Consider the following 21840-nt stretch of genomic DNA (forward strand, 5'->3'; position numbering starts at 1 on the left):
GTGAGTTTAGATATGAGGCAGAAATTCTTCCCAGGTGAGGCCCTGGCACAGCGTGCCCAGAGAAGCTGTGGTTTCCCCATCCTTGGAAGTGCTGAAGGCCAGGTTGAACAGGGCTTGGAGCAACCTGGGATAGTGGAAGGTGTTCCATGGCAGGCAGGTTGGAATGAGGTGGTCTTTAAGGACAGGGTCTTTAAGGTCCCTTCAAAGCTAAACCATTCTGTTATTCTGTCATTGCAGGTGTCAGGCCAAAGGCTGCCCACATGTCTGAAAATCAAACTGCAGAGATTTTAGGGAAAGATTAAAATGATCCCTCAGGTGAAAACATGGTGGTCCCAGGCCCCAGCACCACAGAGGAGGGTTGGACTGATGAGTGTGTGTGTTTTCCTTTTACATCTCTGTTTCTTTAGTGCTGATAATGATTCTATGCTCTGATTTGTCAGGGATTTTTAACAAGTCTTGTGAGTTAGGCTTTTATTTCCCCTCCTGAGATGCCCTGTCTTTTGTGGTTTCAAAACACACTTTCAAAGCATCCAGAATGGGTGCTCTGTGCCATTTCCCAGCTCAGCTGTGGAGGAGAAGCTCTTCTTCCTTGTGTTCAGCCAACTGAGCTGTTCTTGGCAAAGCAAGAAATAGGTGCCTACCACACGGTGGGGGTGAGTGAGGATGCCCTTTAAATTACCTATAAAACCCTTTGATTCAAACTGCTGATGTTGCCATAGGCAATTTGCTAAGCTTATTGATCATCTTCTGTTTAAATTAAAGTTTGATGTCCTGGAACAGGCTATTCAGCACCGAGAGCTAATGGGATGGGATGAGATACAGGGAGCCAGAGAACATGCACATGGGGGAAATGGATTGTGGTCAAAAAGAAAAAAAAAAGAGGGTTATATGCTGAATAAGTTCCATGGGTCAGTTAGCAATAAATATTGTGGTTGTAAAAGAGTCCAGTGTGGATGTTGGAGGTGGGGGTTTGTCTGTGTAATTAAAGGGAAACAGGCAGCTTGTTAGAAAACTAAAAATTTTAGGGAAAGGAAGTGAAAAAACAAGTGTTATGATTTATTATAAATGTGTGCTTAGTGATATCTGCTGGAAATTCCAGCTGCGCCAAGTTTTTGGTAAGTTGGGCGAGATTTGAGCCAGTACAGGTGATTGAGGTAAATATTGGCCAAGGAAGTTGGGAGAGGTTGTCCGTGGCAGATGTGAGTCTGTCCTTCCATCTCTCAATCAACCATGCAATCATTCATACTCACACAAAATAAACCTTTGGAATGAATTAAAATCAGGCTTTCGTAGAGAATGCAGGATTCCTTGCTGGAGCCATACCCAGTAAGACTGGCTTCTTTTCCTGTCTCCCCATGAAAATTGAGGTTGATTTCCTGGTTTTAGATTAATTTTTGAACTTTTAATTACACATCACCACGTTTGTCCTAAAGTTAATGGAACATGCCTTTGCTGAAGGAATATCAAGATAAATTCTGTGGCTGAGTTACCAGAGGAGTAACTGAGACAACAACTAAACTTTTCCAGCCTAGGCACTAAACTTTGCCCATGCTGACCTAGGAAGTAATTTCATAACCCCCCAAACTTATTAAAGCTGAAATAGCATTGGTGGTTAGATGTTCACCAGCGACTGGAGCAACCTAGGCTATGGAAGGTGTCCCTGCCTATGGCAGAGGGTTGGGGTGAGGTGGACTTGAAGGTCCTTTCCAGCTCAAACCATTCCAGGATTCTATGAACATCTCGAGATTAGCTGACTGCTGCTGCTGATTTTGGTCAGATGTTCTCCTTTATCTCCAGTAGTGCTGTAAATCTGTAAGCCCACGAATCCTTTCAAAAGGAAAGGCTTGCAAGATATGGACTTACTTATGAGCCATCTAAGCATCCAGAATTTTTGTTTCTCAGCCCACCCACTTGGCATCCACAGCTTCCCTGGGCAACCTGTGCCAGGGCCTCTCCACCCTGACAGGGAAGGATTTCTGCCCAATGTCCCACCTAACCCAGCCCTCTGTCAATGCGAAGCCATTCCCCATGTCCTGTCCCTCCAGGCCCTTGTCCAGTGTCCAGCACTCCTGGAGCCCCTTTAGGTGCTGGAAGGCTCCAAGGTGTCCCCAGAGCCTTCTCTTCTCCAGGCTGAGCCACGAAGCCTCCAGAGCTGCTGGGGGGACGTGGAGGCCGGGAGGAGCTATCTCAGGAAGCCATCTGTGCACAGGCAGCTCTGCAGGAAACCCCGCCAGCCCAGCACCCATCTTTTATTCTTATTTCCCTCCCTGACAGTTCTTCTCCTTGACACTTTCCCCAAACGACACCGGGGAGGAAGTGAGTTGTCAATTGAGCATCATGGCTTGTTCCCAGCCATGGAATGCAGTGCTTTAGTTAAGAGCCAGTGCCTTTTCACTGAGCGCTTATTTCCTGTAGGCACAGCTAACAGGAAATCTCTTGGAAATAGAAACAGTTAGAAAACTACAGTGGGTGCTTTTAGAATCATAACAAATGACAGAATCAGCTAGGTTGGAAAAGACTTTAGGATCACCAAGTCCAGCCACCCAAGTTTTCCTGAGAAGGGTGATTTGTGTCTGGCCAGAAATTCAAGCTAGTATTTTGGTGCGTTCTCAAAAACACAGAAAATTGTGAAATGGGGGAAAAAATCAATCAGTGGATAAAGCCTGATAAAAACTTTCAACACATCAGCGAAAAGCAATAGTGCAGAATGTACCTGTAGGACCTCAGTGGACCCTCCTCTCTGGAAGCAAAGCCAATCCCACCTTTCAAATTAAAGGTACATATTTTCCATGGATATATAATTACTTAAATAGCCATTAATTCTACAAGAATGGTCTTTCATTCTAAAAGAGCCACAGGGTGGTGGGAAGAAAACACAGAAAATGTTGCTGAGATTGCAAACCATCCTATTGTTCATATTGCCAGTGCAATATTAGGGCACTGATCCCACCTGGAAAATACTTTTCCTCTGCCCAGCCCACTGGTTATGCAATTACTACATCTCCTATTAAGTAAAATAACAAAAATATCTTTAGAATATTCTCTGAAAAATTTATAAAAATCTTCTTCGACTGAAACCAGAAATCTGTAAAACAAATGTAAAATCTAAAAAAAACCTAAGCAAGGTTTATCAATTCAGTGTAGAGAATGTTATTCTAAAAGTCTGGTGACTCTACTTGTGCTATCATAAAAAAAAAAAAAAAAATCATAATTCAGCCTATCCGACTCTGGTGACTCTACTTGTGCTATCTTAAAAAAATAGATCATAATTCAGCCTATCCCCAAACATAAGCTTAGAGTAAGCTTAAAGCCTGTCATTTCTGCCCTACTCTGCTGTGGGGAACACCACTGGATTTTGTTTCACCTGAGGAAGGCAGCAAGAAACTCCTTGAGAAGATGCTCGAGAACAGGCTGTGCAGGGCAGGGCTGGAGCTCCTATCCCTGGAGGGATTTAAGAGCTGTGTGGATGTGGCATTTGGGGACACAGTTTAGTGGTGGTCTTGGCAGTGCTGGGGGAACAGACTTGGAGGGTTTTTCCAGCCTGAATTATTCCCAGATCTATGTTGTGGCTGCACAGTGAGGATTTTGCTGGGGCACTGTAACAGCACGGGCAAATATTCCCATTTAGGTTTGTCCTAAGTTCCCTACTCAGCAGGTAGTAAAGGAAATAGGAAATCAGACCTTGGGAAGGCTGAGAAGATATCTCTGAGCCTGAAGGAGAAGTTCCCAAAGCAGAAATCCCTCCAGTCAACAGGGATGCTGGGGACTGTCCTTCCCTGCAGCAGCAGGAGGGGCAGAAATTGTGCAAGAAGCTCAATCGGCGCTGAAATGAGGAAGGAAATAATGTGTTAAATGATTTAATTCTCTGAGCTCACTTTGTTCCTTACAGATAGACCCAGAATCGGGGCTGATTACAGTGCCTTGTTTTGATTAACGGAGGGAGATCTGAGACAGAGACATTTCTATCAGTTTCAAAGAGTTCCCACATCTTGTATTTCATTTTCACAGTGGGGTCAGGAATTCAAAGAACATTTATCTTTCATTCTTTATAGCTAAAAAATTATTTTCAATGATGCCAGTTTAATGCTAGTCAACTCCACTGACCTTATTATACTTCAGTGGAATTACTCCAGATTTACACCAGTGGAAGTAGGTGGACTTTATCTGATGCTAAATGAATTTATGGGCTTTGAGTACCCTGTATATGCTTTTTCCACTTCTTGGGGAGTTTGATGGGATTTAAGGGTGATCAGTTATTTTAGTTTTGTTTCAGGTCTACATATTCCATCATAATGCAGCCAGAATTTGGAAGTTAATGGGCCAAGTGCAGCCTCGGATGCAGCCTGGGATGCTGTTGAGGCCAGGTTCCCCACCAAACCATCACTCCTGCTGCCAGCACCTGACAAATCCGAGCTCCTCTGTGCTGCTGCAGGAGATTAAAGCAACATTTCTTTTGTACTACCCAGTAATCTTTATGTTGGGTGGTAAAGTTAATGTACGGGACTGTCACTCAACCCATTTCACAGCAAAGAGCCCAGAGCAGCTCTGAGCCAGCAGTCTGGAGGTGAGAGCAGCACCCACCCATTCCTCAGTCTCAGAGGATTTGTGGAGCCGCTAAATGAATCATTAAAAAGAATTGAGAATTCCTGAACTGTTGTAACTACTGAGAACACCTCCAGCCCCACGAGTCCCCCGCTCTCAGGAACGGCAACTCGCTCTCGGCTTGGTGGGAAAAATGGGTTTTAAACAAGTCAGTTCTTTAATGCATGTGTTCCTCTTCACAGGGAAGGGAGACAGGCTCGCAGAGCCCATTAGCTGTTCCACATGCACATCCATTGGCAAGGGGAATTAGTTTCTGGCCAGCACACAGCCGCTGGGTAACACAAAGGACAGACTCCTTTAATCTTCAGCAGCAGCATAGCGGTGTCCAGGCTTGTCAGAAGCTGCAGGAGGAGTGATGGCCGTGCTGCTGACAGCCTTCTAATTGGGTAGTAGAAAGCAGCTCTAAAGGATGTGTTTGTGCCAACAAGTGTGGCTTGACATCAAGAGAGATCTGCCGAGGAGCCGAGGGGGGAGCGCGGCAGCCCTGGATGCGCTCCGAGCCCGCCGGGGCTGGGGTCTCGCAGCCAGCAGGGCCCAGCTTGGCTGTGGTGCTGGAAAACTCCAGCAGGGAATGCATTGCTCGAGTGCAATCAGGAAAGGTTGGCCTGGCTGCTCTGCCAAAATGAGCTGTCTGTGGCTTTGAGATCCAGAGAATCATGGAATGGTTCGGGTTGGGAGGGACAGTAAAGACCGTCTTGTTCTGCCCCTGACACACCACAGAAGATGGGAGGTGTGAGAGCCACGAGCACTGGAACCCATTTGCCCACCATGGGTTTGCCCTCTGCTCCTCATTCTCTCGCTCCATATCCCAGAGGTCCCAGTGCTGCCTGCTGCAGCAGCCAGGACCTGCTGTGCCAGCCCCTGCTCCTCCAAATCCACTGCAAAGCAGCACCAGGGCTGACAGAAGCTGGAAAACACAGGCAGCTGTGTAACACTGCCTTCACTTAAATATTAATAGGGGATGCTGAATAATTCCACCTTTAGACGTCGCTGGAACGCTGGCTGATAGGGAGTGTGTGATAGGAGCTGCTGCACCTACCTGTCACTGTGCTTAGGTGACTCTACAGCTCAGTCAAAGGGGAATTGAAACCACAAGTTAATCTGAGAGTGCTCAGCCCCTGTGGTTTTGGAATTAAATGCCTGCTCTAAATATAAATAAAGGCTGATGGACTCGCTGCCTGAAATATCTGGGAGAGAGCTGTAGCACAGGCAGGGTGAGAGGAACCTGGCCTCGGCTGCAGGCTCTGGCTGGGGCAGAAAATGCAGGGAAGCCTGTCCAGGTCTTCCTTGTTGTTCCTGCTGACCAGGAAGAGAAGATGAAACTTCTGAGTGGTGACATCAGTGAAAAGGTCCCCAAAGGGGCTTAGAAACCAGAAAGGAGAGTCCAGTGAAAGGTGCACTGCAAAGCTGATATTTTTCTTCTTCTGGGCTTATTCCCACCTGAGAGTGGCCCAGTGGCCCCTGGTCCACACACGAGAGAAGAAAGCTCAGCAGTGGGTGGATGGTGGTGACCAGATGGGGTGGGACAGGAGAGGATGCTCTGCCAGCAAACCGCTCAGCATCCCAGCTCTCCTGCTTTGGCACACCCCTGCCCTTCCCACGTCCTGCCAGAGCAGGACATGGCACTGCTGGCAGCTGTGCAGGGGCTCCAGATGCGAGCCTGGGGCTCCTGAGTTGACTGGTGCAGAGAGGAAAGGCGTGAGGATTGCAGCAGGAGGACTTCACAGAGACTGTTTATTTAAAAATGTGTCAGGACTGAGAATACTCCAACAAGCATGATTTTGATAGGGTCACTGAGAAGAGATGCAGTAACAGCGTGGAGAGACACCAGTTGTGCTGGAACCAGTGCTCTTTTCCCCCTGAAATGACACTTCTCCACAGACTTGTGTGTGTGGGGAGGGAGCCAGACAGCTCATACCCATGGCATCCAGAGGCAGCTAATAATTCCCTCAGTGGTGGAGTGCAGCATGTTCCACTAACATCTGCAGTAACTGGAAATGCACCCATCCAATTTTCTCCTCTCCCCCAGCCACAAAAGGAGACCACTCCAATTATTTTTCAGACAGAATTAAGGCTGATGTTTACCATTATCTCCCTGGTAACCCTCTCCTCATGACTACATTATGCAACATAATTGTAAAGCTGTCTCAGCTCACTGGGGTTGTTATTAAATGTACTCTGCTGCTTTTTTTTTTTTTTTCCCCAAGGTCAAGGTTAGTAATTAGGTGGCTGGTATGCTTGGGACAGAGCCTTGTTAGGTAGGAAAAAAATTAGAAAGAATTTAAAGGATACATCAGGCATTCCCAAGTGATGAAATTTTGTCAGCAGAAGGTAGGCTAGTGAAGGAAGGGAATTAGGGGATGTGAAGTGGTCCAGCACACAGGTCTGTGGATGAAACTTGGGCAGACTCAGAGCGTGAGACGCGTCGGATGAATTTCCACAGGGAACGCGGGAAAGCGAGCGCTGATATTGCGAGCTGAGGAGACCGTGGCTCCTCTGAGCTGCAGCTTTAATTGGAGCTGCTGGAACAATAGTCAATCGAGCTGTTTGTTTTTCTTCTGGCTGCTTTTTCTCCAAAGGTCCACGGTGCTTGCACATGAAGTGTCAGCACCTGATTGTGCACGGCAGGGGGGTTGGAACGGGATGGTCCTTCGAGGTCCCTTCCAAGCCAAACCACTCCATGATTCTGTTCCATCCCAGGCCAGTTATTTTTAGGGATTTGCCTTTGCAATGGGATGGGGCTGCCAGTCAGCAGGAGTTCTCGCTGTTTCCCTGGCCCGTGTGAGCTAGATGACACCAGACTTCCTCATTAAATCTACCTCCTAATACATTTAATTAGGGAATATTGCTTCATTGCATGTTCAACCCTAGAAGGAATTAAGAGCAGAAATAACAACGTTCCATGGGGGAATGAGAAGACTGATGGGTTCCTGGAATGATGTCAGATTTCCTGGCAATATTGCTGGTTAGTGCCAAGGTTATTGAATCTACCTGGTGCTAGCATGAAGGAGTGTGTTGACTAGAGCCTGTAATCTGGAAAAACTCCTTTAGTTGGGAAACAGCTTGGAAAGGAGAACAAGATGAAGACATGCAAGTCTGCAAGTGTCTCTGTGTTCACAAATACATAATTATATACATACTACATAGAAATGTGTAAAAAAACCCCAACCCCACAAATATATAAATATATATACATGTCTGTGTCTGTATATATACACAGGAGAGCCTGACCTACAGTCTCTGGTTGTCTACAACTCCCTCTGAAATTTTCCCTGAGGGAATTGCGTTCCCAAGCACCATTTATTTTCTAAACTGGAAGTATTTGTGGGTCTCTTCCTTGACATGAATGGGATGGGATGAGAGGTTTAATGCCAAAGTCAAAACTCTCCCCAGTGCCCTACTGGGGTCATTCCCATGCATCAGCATAGGAGAGAGTATTTACCACGGAAAAAGAGGGAATTACTTGAAAGGACTGTACTGTAGAGCAGTAGCCTTATGAAAACCATGACAGAGTAATTGGATCTGGCTTGCGTGCAAGGCAGCAAGAGAAATCAATAAAAGAAGAGGGAGGAAGTGGGGAGGGGGACCTTTCACATTTTTGCAGTGAAATATCCCTTCATCTGACTGCCTGTAACTAACTTTTCATCATCCCTGATGTGATCTGTAGTTGAAGATTTCTCTGGGCTATAACCACAGTTGCTGGGCTGGGTGGTTTTATTTCTCTCATCTTTGCTGCTTGTGGGAGAAAATAAGGCAAAGCAAAACAAAACAAAACAAAACAAAACTTTGTAACTGCCCAGACCTCTCTGTGCACCAGGATCCTTATCTAACGTCTGGACCTCACAGTCCCAGGGCAAACCTCACCCTGAGTGTGGTTTTTATTGTTCTGGTTTGTTTTCTTCCAGTTCAAAGGAAGGGTTGAGCCCCAAAAAGAGAAGTGTGTCCTTGGTCAGAAGTCTGCAAGTTCTCTGAGTCACACTTTACCAAAAGCCTCCAAAGTGTGTTTAAGTCAGTGCATGTGGCCATCACTCAGTGACAACTCCTTACCCTCTCTGTCCACCCCTGTCCTCGGGGAGGTTAGAAAATGTGCTAATTAGGAGAATGATGAGGGGGGTTTGATATGAAAAAAAAACAAAACAGCAAAATCAAAACAGTGCTTGTGGAGAGCACACAGACCAGAACAGAACTTACTGGCTGAAGCAAAATTTCCAGGTTCATGAAAATGGATTAAATACTTTTTTTTTTTTTTTTTTTTGTCTTTGAATTATGTGGTGCCCTTCATGCCATTGATATGACACTGTGGAGATATGAGTAACTATTGATACTTGTTATATATTGACAGCATTGGTTCTCCAGTGGCACAGTCCCACCTCCTTGGCAGCAGCTGGTTTATACAGAATCATGGAATCACAGAATCGTTTGGCTTGGAAGGGACCTTAGAAATCCCCCAGTTCTAGCCTCCAAATTCCTCCTCAAATATTCTGTGTTCTTTAAGAGAGACCAAGGTTCTTCTTCTGTGGTGTCAAATTTGGGCTCAAAAAACCCAAACCAACCCAAAATTTCCATTACTTCAGAGCCTCATCTCAGGGGCTGGCAGGTCAAGCCTTCAGTCCAGTGTGTGGTGGGAAAGAGAAGGATTCTTGCAAATAGGTGGATTGGAGTGGAGCAGTGATTCTATCACCAAATGGTGGCTCAGCAGCAGAAGGCAGCCCAAATTACAGAAATCCTGATTCCTTTATGCCACCTCTCCTGTTAATTGTTCACCTTTAGTCACGGTCCTGACTTTTCCCTCCCACAAAAAGCATTAACAGAAAATCTAGGCCACCGTCGCCAAGATTTAATTCTTCCATCTATGCAGAGACTTCAATCTTCATAAACTGCATTTTTAGGCAACCAGCATTACTGGCTATTGAGGGCAGCAAAGTTAATCTTACTGAACACAGGCTTCTCTAAATGAGGGTGACCTGAAATAGCTCAATAGTATCCATAAGCTATAGGGGGGATAAAGCTGGGATATACCAAAGGAATAAAGGTAGGAACAACCTGAAGATGAGTGGTGATGATGATATTTTGGCCTTCCAAAACCAGAAAAATGAAAATACTCCCTGAGTGCATGAGAGGATGTTTCTTTGGAAACAGACACATTGAGCTATTTCTTTAGGTTACACCACTCACAGAAATGATGCAGCTTTACATTAAATTCTTATTGAGAAACATCCAGAAAAGTCCAACTGACATATTCGTGGCACATTATTCCAAGTCCCAAACACTAAAGGTAGTCTCTAACAGCAGATTTGACCCCAGCCATGCTCCAATAATTAGTCTATAGCGTGATCTTTATTAAAAAAAAGTTAATTGAAACCAAAACTCATCCCTCAGGATTTCCAATCAATGAACACACATGCACATACAAAAATCCACACTAAAGAGCACTGGAAAATCCAGCTTCACAGAGAAAGGAACAATGGAAAGAAAAGCCCTCACTAAAAATAGTGCTGGTCTTTTTGTGCCTGGGCAGGAAATGTCGGCACCACCAATTCCAGCGCTGAAAAACGCTTTGTCTTTGGGAACGTTATTCAGCAGGAGGCAAAAGTAAATCAACAGCCAATTCTGCTGAGGAAAGTAAACATTTGCAGATGGGAAAATTGAGGCAAAGTGGTATTAAGGGACTTGCTCAAGGTGAAGAAAAAGAAGTCCTTCTTGATTACTGGTCATCTGTTCTGCTGGGACAGAAAATCCTCAGCTGGAAAGGCCAAATTTCACTGTCCAGAGCAAGAGTTTACTATATGTAAACCCATTAAATGGAAATGGAATTGCTCCAAAAAGGTGTATGCCTTTGTTCCTGAGAGGTGTTTGAAGATGCAGCTCTTGGTCAGCATTCTGAGGACCTTCTTGATGAGCTTTTAGCTGCAAATCCAGCTTTTTTTCCACTTTTCTTTGCTCATGACTTTGCCTGGCATCTCTCCTTCACAGGACCGAGAGAAAACAAGAAATAATCACACAGTTTTAATTAAAATTACTTTAGATGAGGAGACAGATGGTACTTGCAGGCCCATGGAGTGATCCCAGCACTATCACGAGTTCTGTGCTTAAAGATCTGACTTCATCTGGGAAAGTTTGTTCTTGATCTGACTGAAAAAGTGAAACACATACAAATTGTCCTCTTCAGCTTCGACATTGCACATTATTCCACTGTTTTTGTGCAGGAAAGCTTTTCTGCAGATGAAGGGACTGATCTGGCAATGCAGGGAATGTTCCTGGTCTGTCCATCAGTGCTTGTGTTCGACTATGAATATGAGAAATATCTCACTGTCTGCCAGACCTAAGGTGGTCTGAGCAAAGCAAGGAATTGCAAAACCTTAAAAATTGTTTTTGCCCAATAATCACTGGCCACTGTGTATTGTGAGTCCTCATTTTGGTGTTGTTTTTCTAATGAATTAAGTGATTCCTTATGTGCCAGTGTTGATACTTTTGTCCCTCACCAAAACTTTTGAACTCTTTTAGATGCACAAAGGCACAGAGGTCTTAAATATATTAATTTCCTGTGATTTTGGGAAAATAAATAGAAGAGGGGCAGCAGGCCAACATGTCTGCAGTGTGTGCACAACTTCTGAGATCAGAACATTTACTGGCATTATGGAATCGCTCACATTATTCCATCAGGAGTTTATCAGAATATGAGTACCCCAATCATCAGGGAAATTTTGTCTTCTATATTTGAAGAGTTTATATTTTATTAAACCTTGAGATACTGGAGAAACCAAGCTCATAGAAATGTGTTGTGTTTTTAAAAACATGTTTGATGTCCTTCTGCATGTTTTTGAGCCACCTTTAATTAAATTTCTGATTCTTTTTTTAACCAAGTGAAGTTCCTGGCAGATTTTTTTTTCCCTGTGGAATCTTGCCATAGTTTAGTTATTCAGTCTTCTGGCAAGATTTACATTTATTTTACTTTGCTGATCACAGGGTAAACACACCAGAAATTAAATAGTCATCATATAATTCAGTCCTGTCTGTGAAAACCTAACAAAAGAGCCTTTTCCCTCAACAGAAATGAGAGTGACTGTCCTGCTGTAATAGCTTAAAATACATTGGAGATAATGTGTTTAAAGAACAAGAAAGATGTGTTCTAATGACCAGTGATAGCTCTAAAGTATTTCAAGAGCTTGGTTCAAAACCCCTTGAAAGGAATAACAGTCCTTCTGCTGACATTACTAATCTTTGGATCGGGCTCATTAATGTATTGCAGATATTATATCCCCAGCTGCCAAAAAGCTGAAAAAAAGGGAGAATGTAGTCATAAAAATAGACATCAAATACATTTTTCTTGTGGGAGTTAATATAGAAGCGAAATATTGCTGCTACTACTACTCTCCGGGGCTTTATTACAGATATTTCTTTACTGTTTTAAAAGGAATTAACAGGGCAAACTGTTCATGCCATCCAGAACTCTGCCTCCAGCAAGGGCCAGCGTCTAATGCCACAGAGCCTGGCAAAGGCTCGCACTGCTGCAATAGTTTTCACTCCGGCGCTGTAAATCAGTCCTTTCCGGGATGTGCTGTGCTGATGGAGACGAGGAAGGGTGGGAGGGAAAATAGACATATTCAGGCAAGACTTTCCCCATCCTTGGCATCTCTTGGATTAATTACAGATCGATACTTGGTACTCGCCGGCTTTTATGGCTCATTAGCATCACGCGGTGCCGGGGTGTAAATTTGTTACACAGCTTGCCAAGGATCGGGGGTGTCTGGAAGCAAATGTTCAATCGGGGCTATAAATGAGACACAGCAGAGCTGACCAGTTTGAACTCTGGGTGGACAAATAATGTTCGGGATCTTTACCTGTGGCTCTCCAAGTGCCGCACAAACCCATGGGTGCGTGTGGGCATGTGCATGTTCGTGTCAGAGAGGGAGAGGGCGAGGACAGGGATGGTGAGTGCCGCTCTCTGTGCGGCTGAGAAGGCGGCACAATCCGGAACCAGGCGCTCATTTTTTTCCAGTTCTTGGGATCATTCTCAGGTCGCCCACCTGCCTGCGCACAGAGACAGCGTTAGTAAGGGAATAATAATAATAACGTGAGAACGCCTCGGCAGCCCCCAGCCCTGGCTCTGGGGAGCCCCGCTCTGTCTCTTTAAGGAACCCAGCGAATCGTGATGCTGCTGTTTGTATTGCCGAATCCCCAGGAGTGCAGTTAAGAAACGGGCAGCTGTCTCTTTAAGTGTGATTTCCTTCTATTGTATTTGAATCGTGATCAGGAAAAAGGAAATGAAACCAGAGAGCCGGGGTTGAGCCACGGAGTAATAATAATCCCGGGGATGCGGCCGCCGCCGCCGCTCGCAGCGCTGCCGCCCGGGCGCGGAGCGTGTGCGGAGCTGCCCGCGCGGAGCCGCTGAGCGCCGGGGGGGGCCGTGCGGGGCCGGAGCGCAGCCCCAGCCCCTGTGTGTCTCTCTGTGTCTCGGTGCTGCAGGAGGAAATCCTGTGAATGTCATCGCGGGGCGGCGGGGCAGCGCGGCTGGCGACAAGGCTCCGCGAGCAGACAGCCTCTGCGGGGGCGGCGGGGGCAGAGCCCACCACCGGCACGCCACAAAGGAACCGGCCCTGCCAATGTCATCGGCCATCGAGAGGAAAAGCCTCGATCCTTCCGAGTAAGTGCGCGCTTTTTCTGCCCGGTGCCCCGCTCGCCATCGTCCCCGGGAGCCTCCCGGTGCCAGCCGTCCTCCCCGACGGAGCCGCCGGCGGCACTGCGTGCCCGGCAGCCCCGGAGGGCTTCGGCGGCAGCCCCGCCGCTCCGACCCCCCGCCCCGGACACCGGGCTGCCCCGGCCCCGCGGGGCTGACGCTGTGCGGGAGCTTGGGGAGAGCCCCCCAGGTTGTGGGAAGGAGCAGCGGGAGCAGAGAGGCGCAATTCCCCCCGGGCAGGGCATCTTCCACTCGCTCATCCCACCGCGGCGTGGTGGGGATGCTCGGCGACGGAGAGAGCATCCCGCTTCCCAAGCTGTCAGGTTTTCCATCCCGAGGGACCCTCTCTGCCCCATCCCCGATCTGCCCGACTCGCTGCAGCCGATCGGTGAAAGGTCAGGGCTGTTAGCTGCGGGTGCCCAACTTCCACGTTTTCGTAATGCAACTTCCAAAAGCTCGCAGAAAGCTTTGGTGGGGGCTGGGTGTTCTGCTAAGACCATGTGGACAGACTTGATGGACGGGATGTAGGAGATGAGAATTTCCCTCCCGGGGCTTCCCACTCAGGGAAGGGACCGGCTTCAGTGTCCAGACCCAGGCTTTCTCCCGGGCTGTGCTCCCGCTGTCCCATCCATGCTGCACACCTAGGGACGGTAACTCAGCACAGACCCAGAGCCACTTCAGCCCTGAACGTGCTAATTAACTGCACTTAGGCTTGTCTGGGATCGCGGTAAAAGAGAAGAAAAAAGAAATGAATTATAAAATCTCCGTTTCCAGATAATGCTTAAAACATCGCTCTCAGTAAATTGAGTCATTTGTGGTTTGTTTCCTGTCAGATATTAAAAATGCCATCGCTTGGAGCCCTGAATGAGCACATGGGAACTGCTGCTTTTGGGGGTTAAATCACTTCATTCCATGATGTTTTACATGTTACATTTTCCTTTATGCTGTTTTTTTTAAGAAACACTAGTCCCAGCTCCTAATGATGTCCAGCTTTCATCTACAAAGTTTTTTTTAATCTTTATTTATTTACCTGCCTTGTGTTCTGGTGGCTTAAATGCTGGCTTAGAAATCCGTGGACATCAAAAGCCTAATGCGTTAACCAGGAATGCTGCTCTGCATAAACATCCGTTGGACTGTTCTGGAGCTCAGGGCTCTCAAAGAAACCTGGCTTGGGATTCCCAAACATGCCCCAGATGAAACATTTTGGGGTACACTCCAAAGTTTCAAAAAATGGATAATGAAGGGTAATGATGTGTGCTTCCTTCTTCTGGAAAGCTCTCAGAAGTTGTCAGCATGGAGTCCACATGTTAGGAAAGGGAGCATGCGGCCCAAAAGGATAAATTTGGAAAAAGTAGGGCCTAATCATGTGTTCCATGATGATTTTAATGAAAACTTAGAGGATGGTGAGCTGGCAGGAGAGCCGTGTTACGACATAGCTTGCAGGGCACAGCAGTTTAAACTTAGAAGGGAGAAACCAGAGGAGAATAGAACCAGATAATATCTCCAGGCTCAGCTTGCCTAAATAAAAACTGCAGGATCACTTTCTCAGCCCAGAAGTTTTTGACCAGAGGTCGTTCCTCCCTGCTGAAGAAAGTAATTTTTGCCCAGAAAACTGCTGATCCAGTAAATAAGCAGGAGTAATACAATTTTTTCCCTGTTGCCTGCTGGAAACTGGGAGCAGAGCTTCTTCATCAGTGTAGGTCTCCTCTGCCCCCAGCAGCCCAGGGGAGGACAGACCAATGACAGAAGCAAATTGCTTGGGGACTCTGTGCTGGAGCACTAATCCAATAATATGAAAAATTTGGGGTCCACTCTGCTAGCCACAGGTCTGAAATTAAGCAAGTGCTTAAGGGATGGATCCAGTAGATTTTTTTATTTACTTCGCTGGCATTTGGGTAAATCCCACAACATTACAAAACTGAGTTCAGGCACTGTTTTAATGTTTTTACCTTTTTTTTTTTTTTTTTTTTTTTTTTTTTTTTTTTTTGTAAAATTTCCCAAAAAAAAAAAAACATTACAAAACTGAGTTCAGGCACTGTTTTAATGTTTTTACCTTTTTTTTTTTTTTTTTTTTTTTTTTTTTTTTAAGTTGTGAAATTACCTCAAAAGACACAGAAATCCTTAAGAAAGTAGCTTTGAAGAAAATTCTCACTTCTTTTACCAGATTTATCCTAGATGTCCAAGCCTTTTAGGAAGAGGAACAAAATAGGTGCATAAAGAGTCAGTGTTAATATCACAATAAAGATTTGTGCCTCCTTTCACTCATGGACGTGTAAATCCCAGATAATTGAGGTATGTTGGCATAAACCCATCCCAGGGGATTCATGTCCTTGGCTAAGGGAAAAAAGAAGTCCTGCAGCAACATGAGGTAAAATGCTGGCTTTATTAAAACCAGCAGCTGGCTTTATTAAACCAGTTGGGCAACAGAATCAGCTGTTGTGTTTATTCACTTCGTGCTGTTCCGAGAGGTGACACCGTCAAACTCAGTCTCCAAATTTCCATTTCCCAGCGGAAAGTGTAAAATCCCTTGGGCGCCTTTCTTAGTCCTGGTGAAAAAGAGCAAAAACGAGGACACCACCCTCCCTGTCCTGACCTGTCCGAGCTTGTGACTCATTTTGCCTCTCCTCCTCCTCCTCCTCGCGTGGATGCTCTCGGGGTGGGTTTCCCTCGCCCAACGTTTGTCTCACTCCCTCAGGGAGCCGGTGGATGAGGTGCTGCAGATCCCCCCGTCGCTGCTGACATGCGGGGGGTGCCAGCAGAACATCGGGGACCGCTATTTCCTGAAGGCCATCGACCAGTACTGGCACGAGGACTGCCTCAGCTGTGACCTGTGCGGCTGCCGGCTCGGCGAGGTGGGCAGGCGCCTCTACTACAAGCTGGGCAGGAAGCTCTGCAGGAGGGATTATCTCAGGTAGGCATCCCACTCCTCACACCCTTCCTCCCTCCTCCCCGTTTTACTGAGTACACCTGGGATTGAGGAGCTCATTTGGAATGACTCTCGAAGCCTGGCAGCGTCGGCGAGCTCAGGTTTGCAGTATGGGCTCCTGTCCTAGAATCCCTGGATCATTTGGGCTGGAAAGGGACCTTACAGCTCCTCTCATTTCAGCCCCTGCCACAGGCAGAGACACCTTCCACGAGGACAGGTTGCTCCAATTCCCCTCCAACCTGTCCTTCCAGGGATGGGGCATCTTCTCTGGGCAGCTTCTCTGGGCAACCTGTGCCAGGGCCTCACCTCAGGGACGAATTCCTTCCTAATTCCAACTAAACACACCCTCTGGCACTTTAAAGCCATTCCCCCTTGTCCCATTCCTCCATCCCTTGTTTCCTCTCATTTCAGCCCCTGCCACAGGCAGAGACACCTTCCACGAGGACAGGTTGCTCCAATTCCCCTCCAACCTGTCCTTCCAGGGATGGGGCATCTTCTCTGGGCAGCTTCTCTGGGCAACCTGTGCCAGGGCCTCACCTCAGGGACAAATTCCTTCCTAATATTCCAACTAAACACACCCTCTGGCCATTCCCCCTTGTCCCATTCCTCCATCCCTTGTTCCCTCCAACTCTCCTGGAACCCCTTTAAGCACTGGAACAGGCTCTAGGGTCTCCCCAGAGTCTTCCCCAGAGTGCACAGTCCCAGCTCCCTCAGCCTTTCCTTATATTTTTGGGATTCATATGCAGATGAATATGAAGTTTTTAGTATTGCTGGCATTCTTCAGTAATTATAGATAAAACTAGAGATTATCTGTATTGACTAGATTAACAATATGAAGTTGTTTATAGATAAATCTTTTAAAGTTTGGGTGGGGGGAGCATTTTTAATGGAGATGAAAGCAGTGCTACACATTGTGGACAAGCCAGAATTATTTGATAATGTGAAGAATACAGAAAGAACACCTAGGACCCAGAGTTGTTGGCATCTGTCATTTTGCACAGACCTAACTCCACAGCTCCAGGTGAAGGGTCAGTCTGGCATTCTGGCAAGCAGAAATTGGGAAAAGAGGCTGAATTCCAGCAGTCTCCCACTGAGCTGGCAATGAACTGATTCCCCTGAATGGTTTTAAGGAGTTTTTCTGCTTCTCCCAGAATTGCCTTGGAGCTTAAAGGTGTTTAAACCCAGGTAAGAGCTGCAAGATCATTTGGGGTTTTGGCATTCTTAAGCCCAGTGCTGAATTTGCAAGAATTTGCACATTTTGCAGAATCAGATCCTACAAATACACTTGTTATGGGTGTTTTCATCAATAGTTCTCTGCCTTCCTGTTTTGCCAAAATTTGTAAGTAAAGGATTAATTGGAGACTAAGATATTTCACAAAAATTGGTAACAAAGGATCTTTAAATTTTTGATTAAAATGTATTGATCTTTGCTGTGCTGGTTGTGTTCCATTTCTTCTAATGGATCCCTAATGTGTCAGGAGGTTTGTGGAATGGAATAATGATATTTGGTATTTTCCCAGCTTTTTTACAGAAGGCTAATTTACCTGCCAATAAAAATGAAACCAAAATCTCAGTGGACTTCCTAATTATGCTGTCCCTGGGCTTTGCTGATGGAATTTTGCTGAGCAGAAATTAAGGACTGAGTTCTGCTAATGGGACCACTTGTAAATCCAGCAGTGATCCAGTGTTAATTACACTTCCCAGATACTTTTCATCTTAAAATGGAAAAAACAGGAAGTATGGCAATACAATTAATGCATTTTCTTGCAGTGAAATCCAACGTTTTTATTTATTTAATAATGCAATAGATATCTTCCCTCATTAATGAAAAATTTGGCAACCTTTTTGTAACCTTAGCATTACTTTCACTGGGCAGAAGTAAACACTGACATCTCCTGGTAGACAAAAGGAATTATATTCTTTCTCCTTAAATGTCTCTTAATTTACCAGACATCCTTTTTCCAGTTCAGAAGATGATTTAAATCAGGCACAGCACATGCAGGAGATGTGTAGGAGGTGGAAAAACTCTTTCCAGAATTAGTATGGAAGTTTGGAAGTCAAACTCAATGAATACATCACCTATAAAATTCGTCCCTTTTAAAAATTAAATATCAATATATTCATGCTTCGTTATTACTGATTTGACTTAATAAACTCTGCAGGGCATTCATTACAGGCTCCTTTTTATAGACAATGTCATGAGGACCCCAGCAGGGTTTCTTCCTGTGGATTAAAGTGCAGTCCACAGCATAAAACTGTCTCATAGGTATCTAGGAGATCTTAGAATGTGTCCTTCTGAAACCCGTCAGGAGTGACTTCATGGATCAGGAGTGCCTTCGTGGATATAGAAATGCTTGAAAGAATTTCCAGTGTGGAGGCACAGACAAAAGGCAGGAGGGCCTTAGACCATTGCTTATCTCAACCCCTTTCCGTAAATTACAGAGTTACAGTTTAAGAAGAGCAAAAATTATCAGCAAAAGGTAATTTATGTTGATCACAGGAGTGGAAGTGTTAATATGGCACAACTTCATGCAGTGCTCTGGACAACCTTTGCTCCTCCAATTCATGATAAGGTCATTGGTCAGAGAAGCCAATTATATTGATAGATTTGAGTAGATTTAGTTTGGATATTAAGGAAGAAATTCTTCCTGGGAGTGTGGGGGGGCCCTGGCACAGGTTGCCCAGAGAAGCTGTGGCTGCCCCATCCCTGGAAGTGTCCAAGGTCAGGTTGGATGGGGCTTGGAGCAACCTGTGGTAGTGGAAGGTGTCCCTGCCCGTGGCAGGGGGTGGCACAGGAGGGACTTTAAATTTCCTTCCAACCCAACCTATTCTGTGATTTTAACCAAGGTGAAAACCTTGGATTTTCTGTTTCAACTTTTGGTGTTGCAAAGTTTCCCGTTCTGCTCGGCAGCTTTCCGGGTGACCTCTCTCTAACTCAGCACTGGTCCTGACGGATCAGTGGTGTTGTGCTCTGGTTTTGATTGGGTTTTGCCCGGCCAAGGAGCCGTGCTGACCTCTGTGCTGTCGCCGCAGGCTCTTTGGCCAGGACGGGCTGTGCGCCTCCTGCGAGAAGCGGATCCGCGCCTACGAGATGACCATGCGGGTGAAGGACAAGGTCTATCACCTCGAGTGCTTCAAGTGCGCCGCCTGCCAGAAGCACTTCTGTGTGGGGGACAGGTACCTCCTCATCAACTCGGACATCGTGTGCGAGCAGGACATCTACGAGTGGACTAAGATCAACGGCATGATCTAGCACGGACGTGCCCGGCGCTCTGGGACGGACACCTCCCGGGCCCAGCTGCACCCAGGAGATCATCCCTTGGGCTGCGGGCTTTGGAACGGGGGGAAACGCCACGCAGTCGGCCCTTGGCAGGCAGTGCTACCTAGAATGTAAACCACACCCAGGTGAAGGAGGGAGAGCAAAGCAATAGTAGCTAGACTGACTTGTGTTCGCAGCACGGACAGTAACTGACATCAGCTGGCAGCTGGGGACAGACACAGCACCATAACCCATCCTCCCAACTGGAACAGAGTAGGGACTTCTGTAAAGAGATGTTATGACGTTGTCACCTGCAGACTAGGATTGTGCAATTCAGTTTTCTTTCTGTCTTGTTTTCATTACTGAGTTTAGATGACAAGCTCCCACAGTAGGCGTGATGAGGAATACTGGAAGGAAAGAGCCATCCTTCACATGGCCATTCCATATGGCCTTACACTTTGGGTGGGAGTTATTTTTGCATGGATTTTTTTCTTTTTCCTTTGAGAATGAACAGTGCTTCCTCTAGTCCCAAACTCTTCTTTTTAAAAACCCTGCTGAATAGTTGCTTTCGGGCACTGCTGTCTCAAGATGAGATGTTCCCCAGATCATTTCTATACAAATATAAATCTGAAGAGTTGTTCAACTATTTTATTAACTTAGATTATATCAATAAAATATTTGTTGTGTGTAGTAAGACTCTGCAGCTTTAATAAAAATAATGGAAGATTTGAGTGTTGTTCTTTCTTTTTTCTTTTTTTTCTTTGTTTTTAAGTTGTGCTGGATTTTTTTGTTTGTATTATTAATTTAATTTTTTTTGTAGCAGGGTTTCTGCTCTTTGTCTACAGCTGGATCCACTTCAGGTTGTGTTTCAAAGCACAAATGCGAGAACACTGAGGGTTCAGTAAATCTTGTGCTCTTCATGCTAAGAAATTAGATTGTGCTCTAGGAGAAATTAGTGTTGTGTGACACCAAGGCTGTTTGGTGTTTATGAGGATGTTCTGAGGCTGGTTCTGGGTGTTTTGCAACAGATTGCATCTATCTGATCTTGGAAATCATGTAAGATTTGGTTCTTTTAGAAAGGTAGCTTATCCTGATTTTGCTCTGGATTAGGGAGTCAGGATAATATCATGAGAGCCGATAAACCTATTTTGAAAGAATTCATTTCAGTCATCTTTAAGGTCCCTTCCAACCCAAACCATTCCATGATTCTATGATATCATATTCTCTCCAGCTTATTTTTCCTGAGGTGAATAGTCTTAAGTTTCTTCTTGCCTGAAAGCTCTTTCATGCCTCTGATAAAATTTTATTTCTCATGTCTGATTCTACATTAATCTTTCTGAGTGTGGGACTACAACTGCAAGTTGTGCTGAAAGGCACTAAAAATTAAAGCTTTTCCCACAAATGAGCCAGTCTGGCATCCCCCCAGAAGGTGCTTGCCAGGTCCATTCACTCCATCACTACTGACACATCAGGAATAGCATCTTAAACCTGTGGATATCTACTTGACTGTTCTCAGCAAACTTGCCACCCAGGGGGATGTCCCAGCCACTGATCACTGACAAGGTTCTGCATTTTACATACTCTGAGAGCTCTTTTCTGGCTTTTGCTCTCACAAGGAGAGTTGGGGACAAACCCTTTAAATCTTGTTATCAGTGAAATTGGAAACTGCACCTAATGAGAACAACTTGGAAAGTATAGTTTGAGGGCGCTGATATTTAGCTATTTTCCAGTGATATGCTGACCTCTGGAGGCCATAGGCAGCTGGTTATAATTATAATTATTAGCCTGAATTCCTGCCAGCAGAGGCAAGGAAAGGCAAGGAAAATACAGCTATCAGCTCTCTTCATTGACAGTAGCTCCTTGCAAATCTTCTGTGCAGCAAGAAACAAAGCCTAAATTCATCAATGAGTTCATTCACAAAACGTGGTGGGTGTAGCCAGGATGCTGAGGTGCTCCAGGTCACGTCACAAGTACACAGTGTGAGCTGTAACAGGGCTTCATGATTTCACCTCACATAACTTTTGATTGAAAATTTAGGGCAAGAGGCCTCATTTACATCTGGGCTGAGATCAGAGAAGAGTGTTAATAGCTCAGGGAGACCTTGAAGGTTTGCACTAAGTAGACCAAGACCTGTGTTTTGTTCTCACCTCAGAAAGTGACTTTTGGCAAGGTAGTTCAATATTTTGCTTCTCATTTACCCACTCATAGAATGGAGATATTCTCACTTATTCCATAAAAGTTCCTAATGCAAACACACTCATTCGTTCTGCATTTTACAATGCATACTCTTACAGCTCTTTTCTGGCTTTTGCTCTCACAAGGAGAGTTGGGGACAAACCCTTTAAATCTTGTTATCAGTGAAATTGGAAACTGCAC

General features: G+C 45.6%; 1 protein-coding gene across 1 annotated transcript; it reads left to right on the forward strand.

Annotated features, from left to right (window-relative positions):
* The first annotated feature begins 12901 nt into the window (after window positions 1-12901).
* On the forward strand, window positions 12902-20195 carry LMO2 (LIM domain only 2). Its single transcript, XM_041411331.1, has 3 exons — window positions 12902-13246; window positions 15975-16190; window positions 19239-20195. Exons 1-3 carry the CDS (start codon window positions 13206-13208, stop codon window positions 19456-19458), a joined length of 477 nt encoding a protein of 158 aa, XP_041267265.1. The 5' UTR covers window positions 12902-13205; the 3' UTR covers window positions 19459-20195.
* Window positions 20196-21840: the final 1645 nt, after the last annotated feature.

The sequence above is a fragment of the Onychostruthus taczanowskii genome, unplaced genomic scaffold (genome assembly GCF_017590055.1).
Source record: "Onychostruthus taczanowskii isolate IOZ18803 unplaced genomic scaffold, ASM1759005v1 scaffold101, whole genome shotgun sequence".
Lineage (NCBI taxonomy): Eukaryota > Metazoa > Chordata > Aves > Passeriformes > Passeridae > Onychostruthus > Onychostruthus taczanowskii.

What these genes read in the sequence shown, in the direction of transcription:
- LMO2 (XM_041411331.1), top strand. Translation starts at nt 13,206, where the DNA reads ATGTCATCGGCCATCGAGAGGAAAAGCCTCGATCCTTCCGA. An exon ending in AAAAGCCTCGATCCTTCCGA is followed by an intron (nt 13,247 to 15,974) that starts GTAAGTGCGCGC and finishes TCACTCCCTCAG; the next exon opens with GGAGCCGGTGGATGAGGTGC. An exon ending in TGCAGGAGGGATTATCTCAG is followed by an intron (nt 16,191 to 19,238) that starts GTAGGCATCCCA and finishes CTGTCGCCGCAG; the next exon opens with GCTCTTTGGCCAGGACGGGC.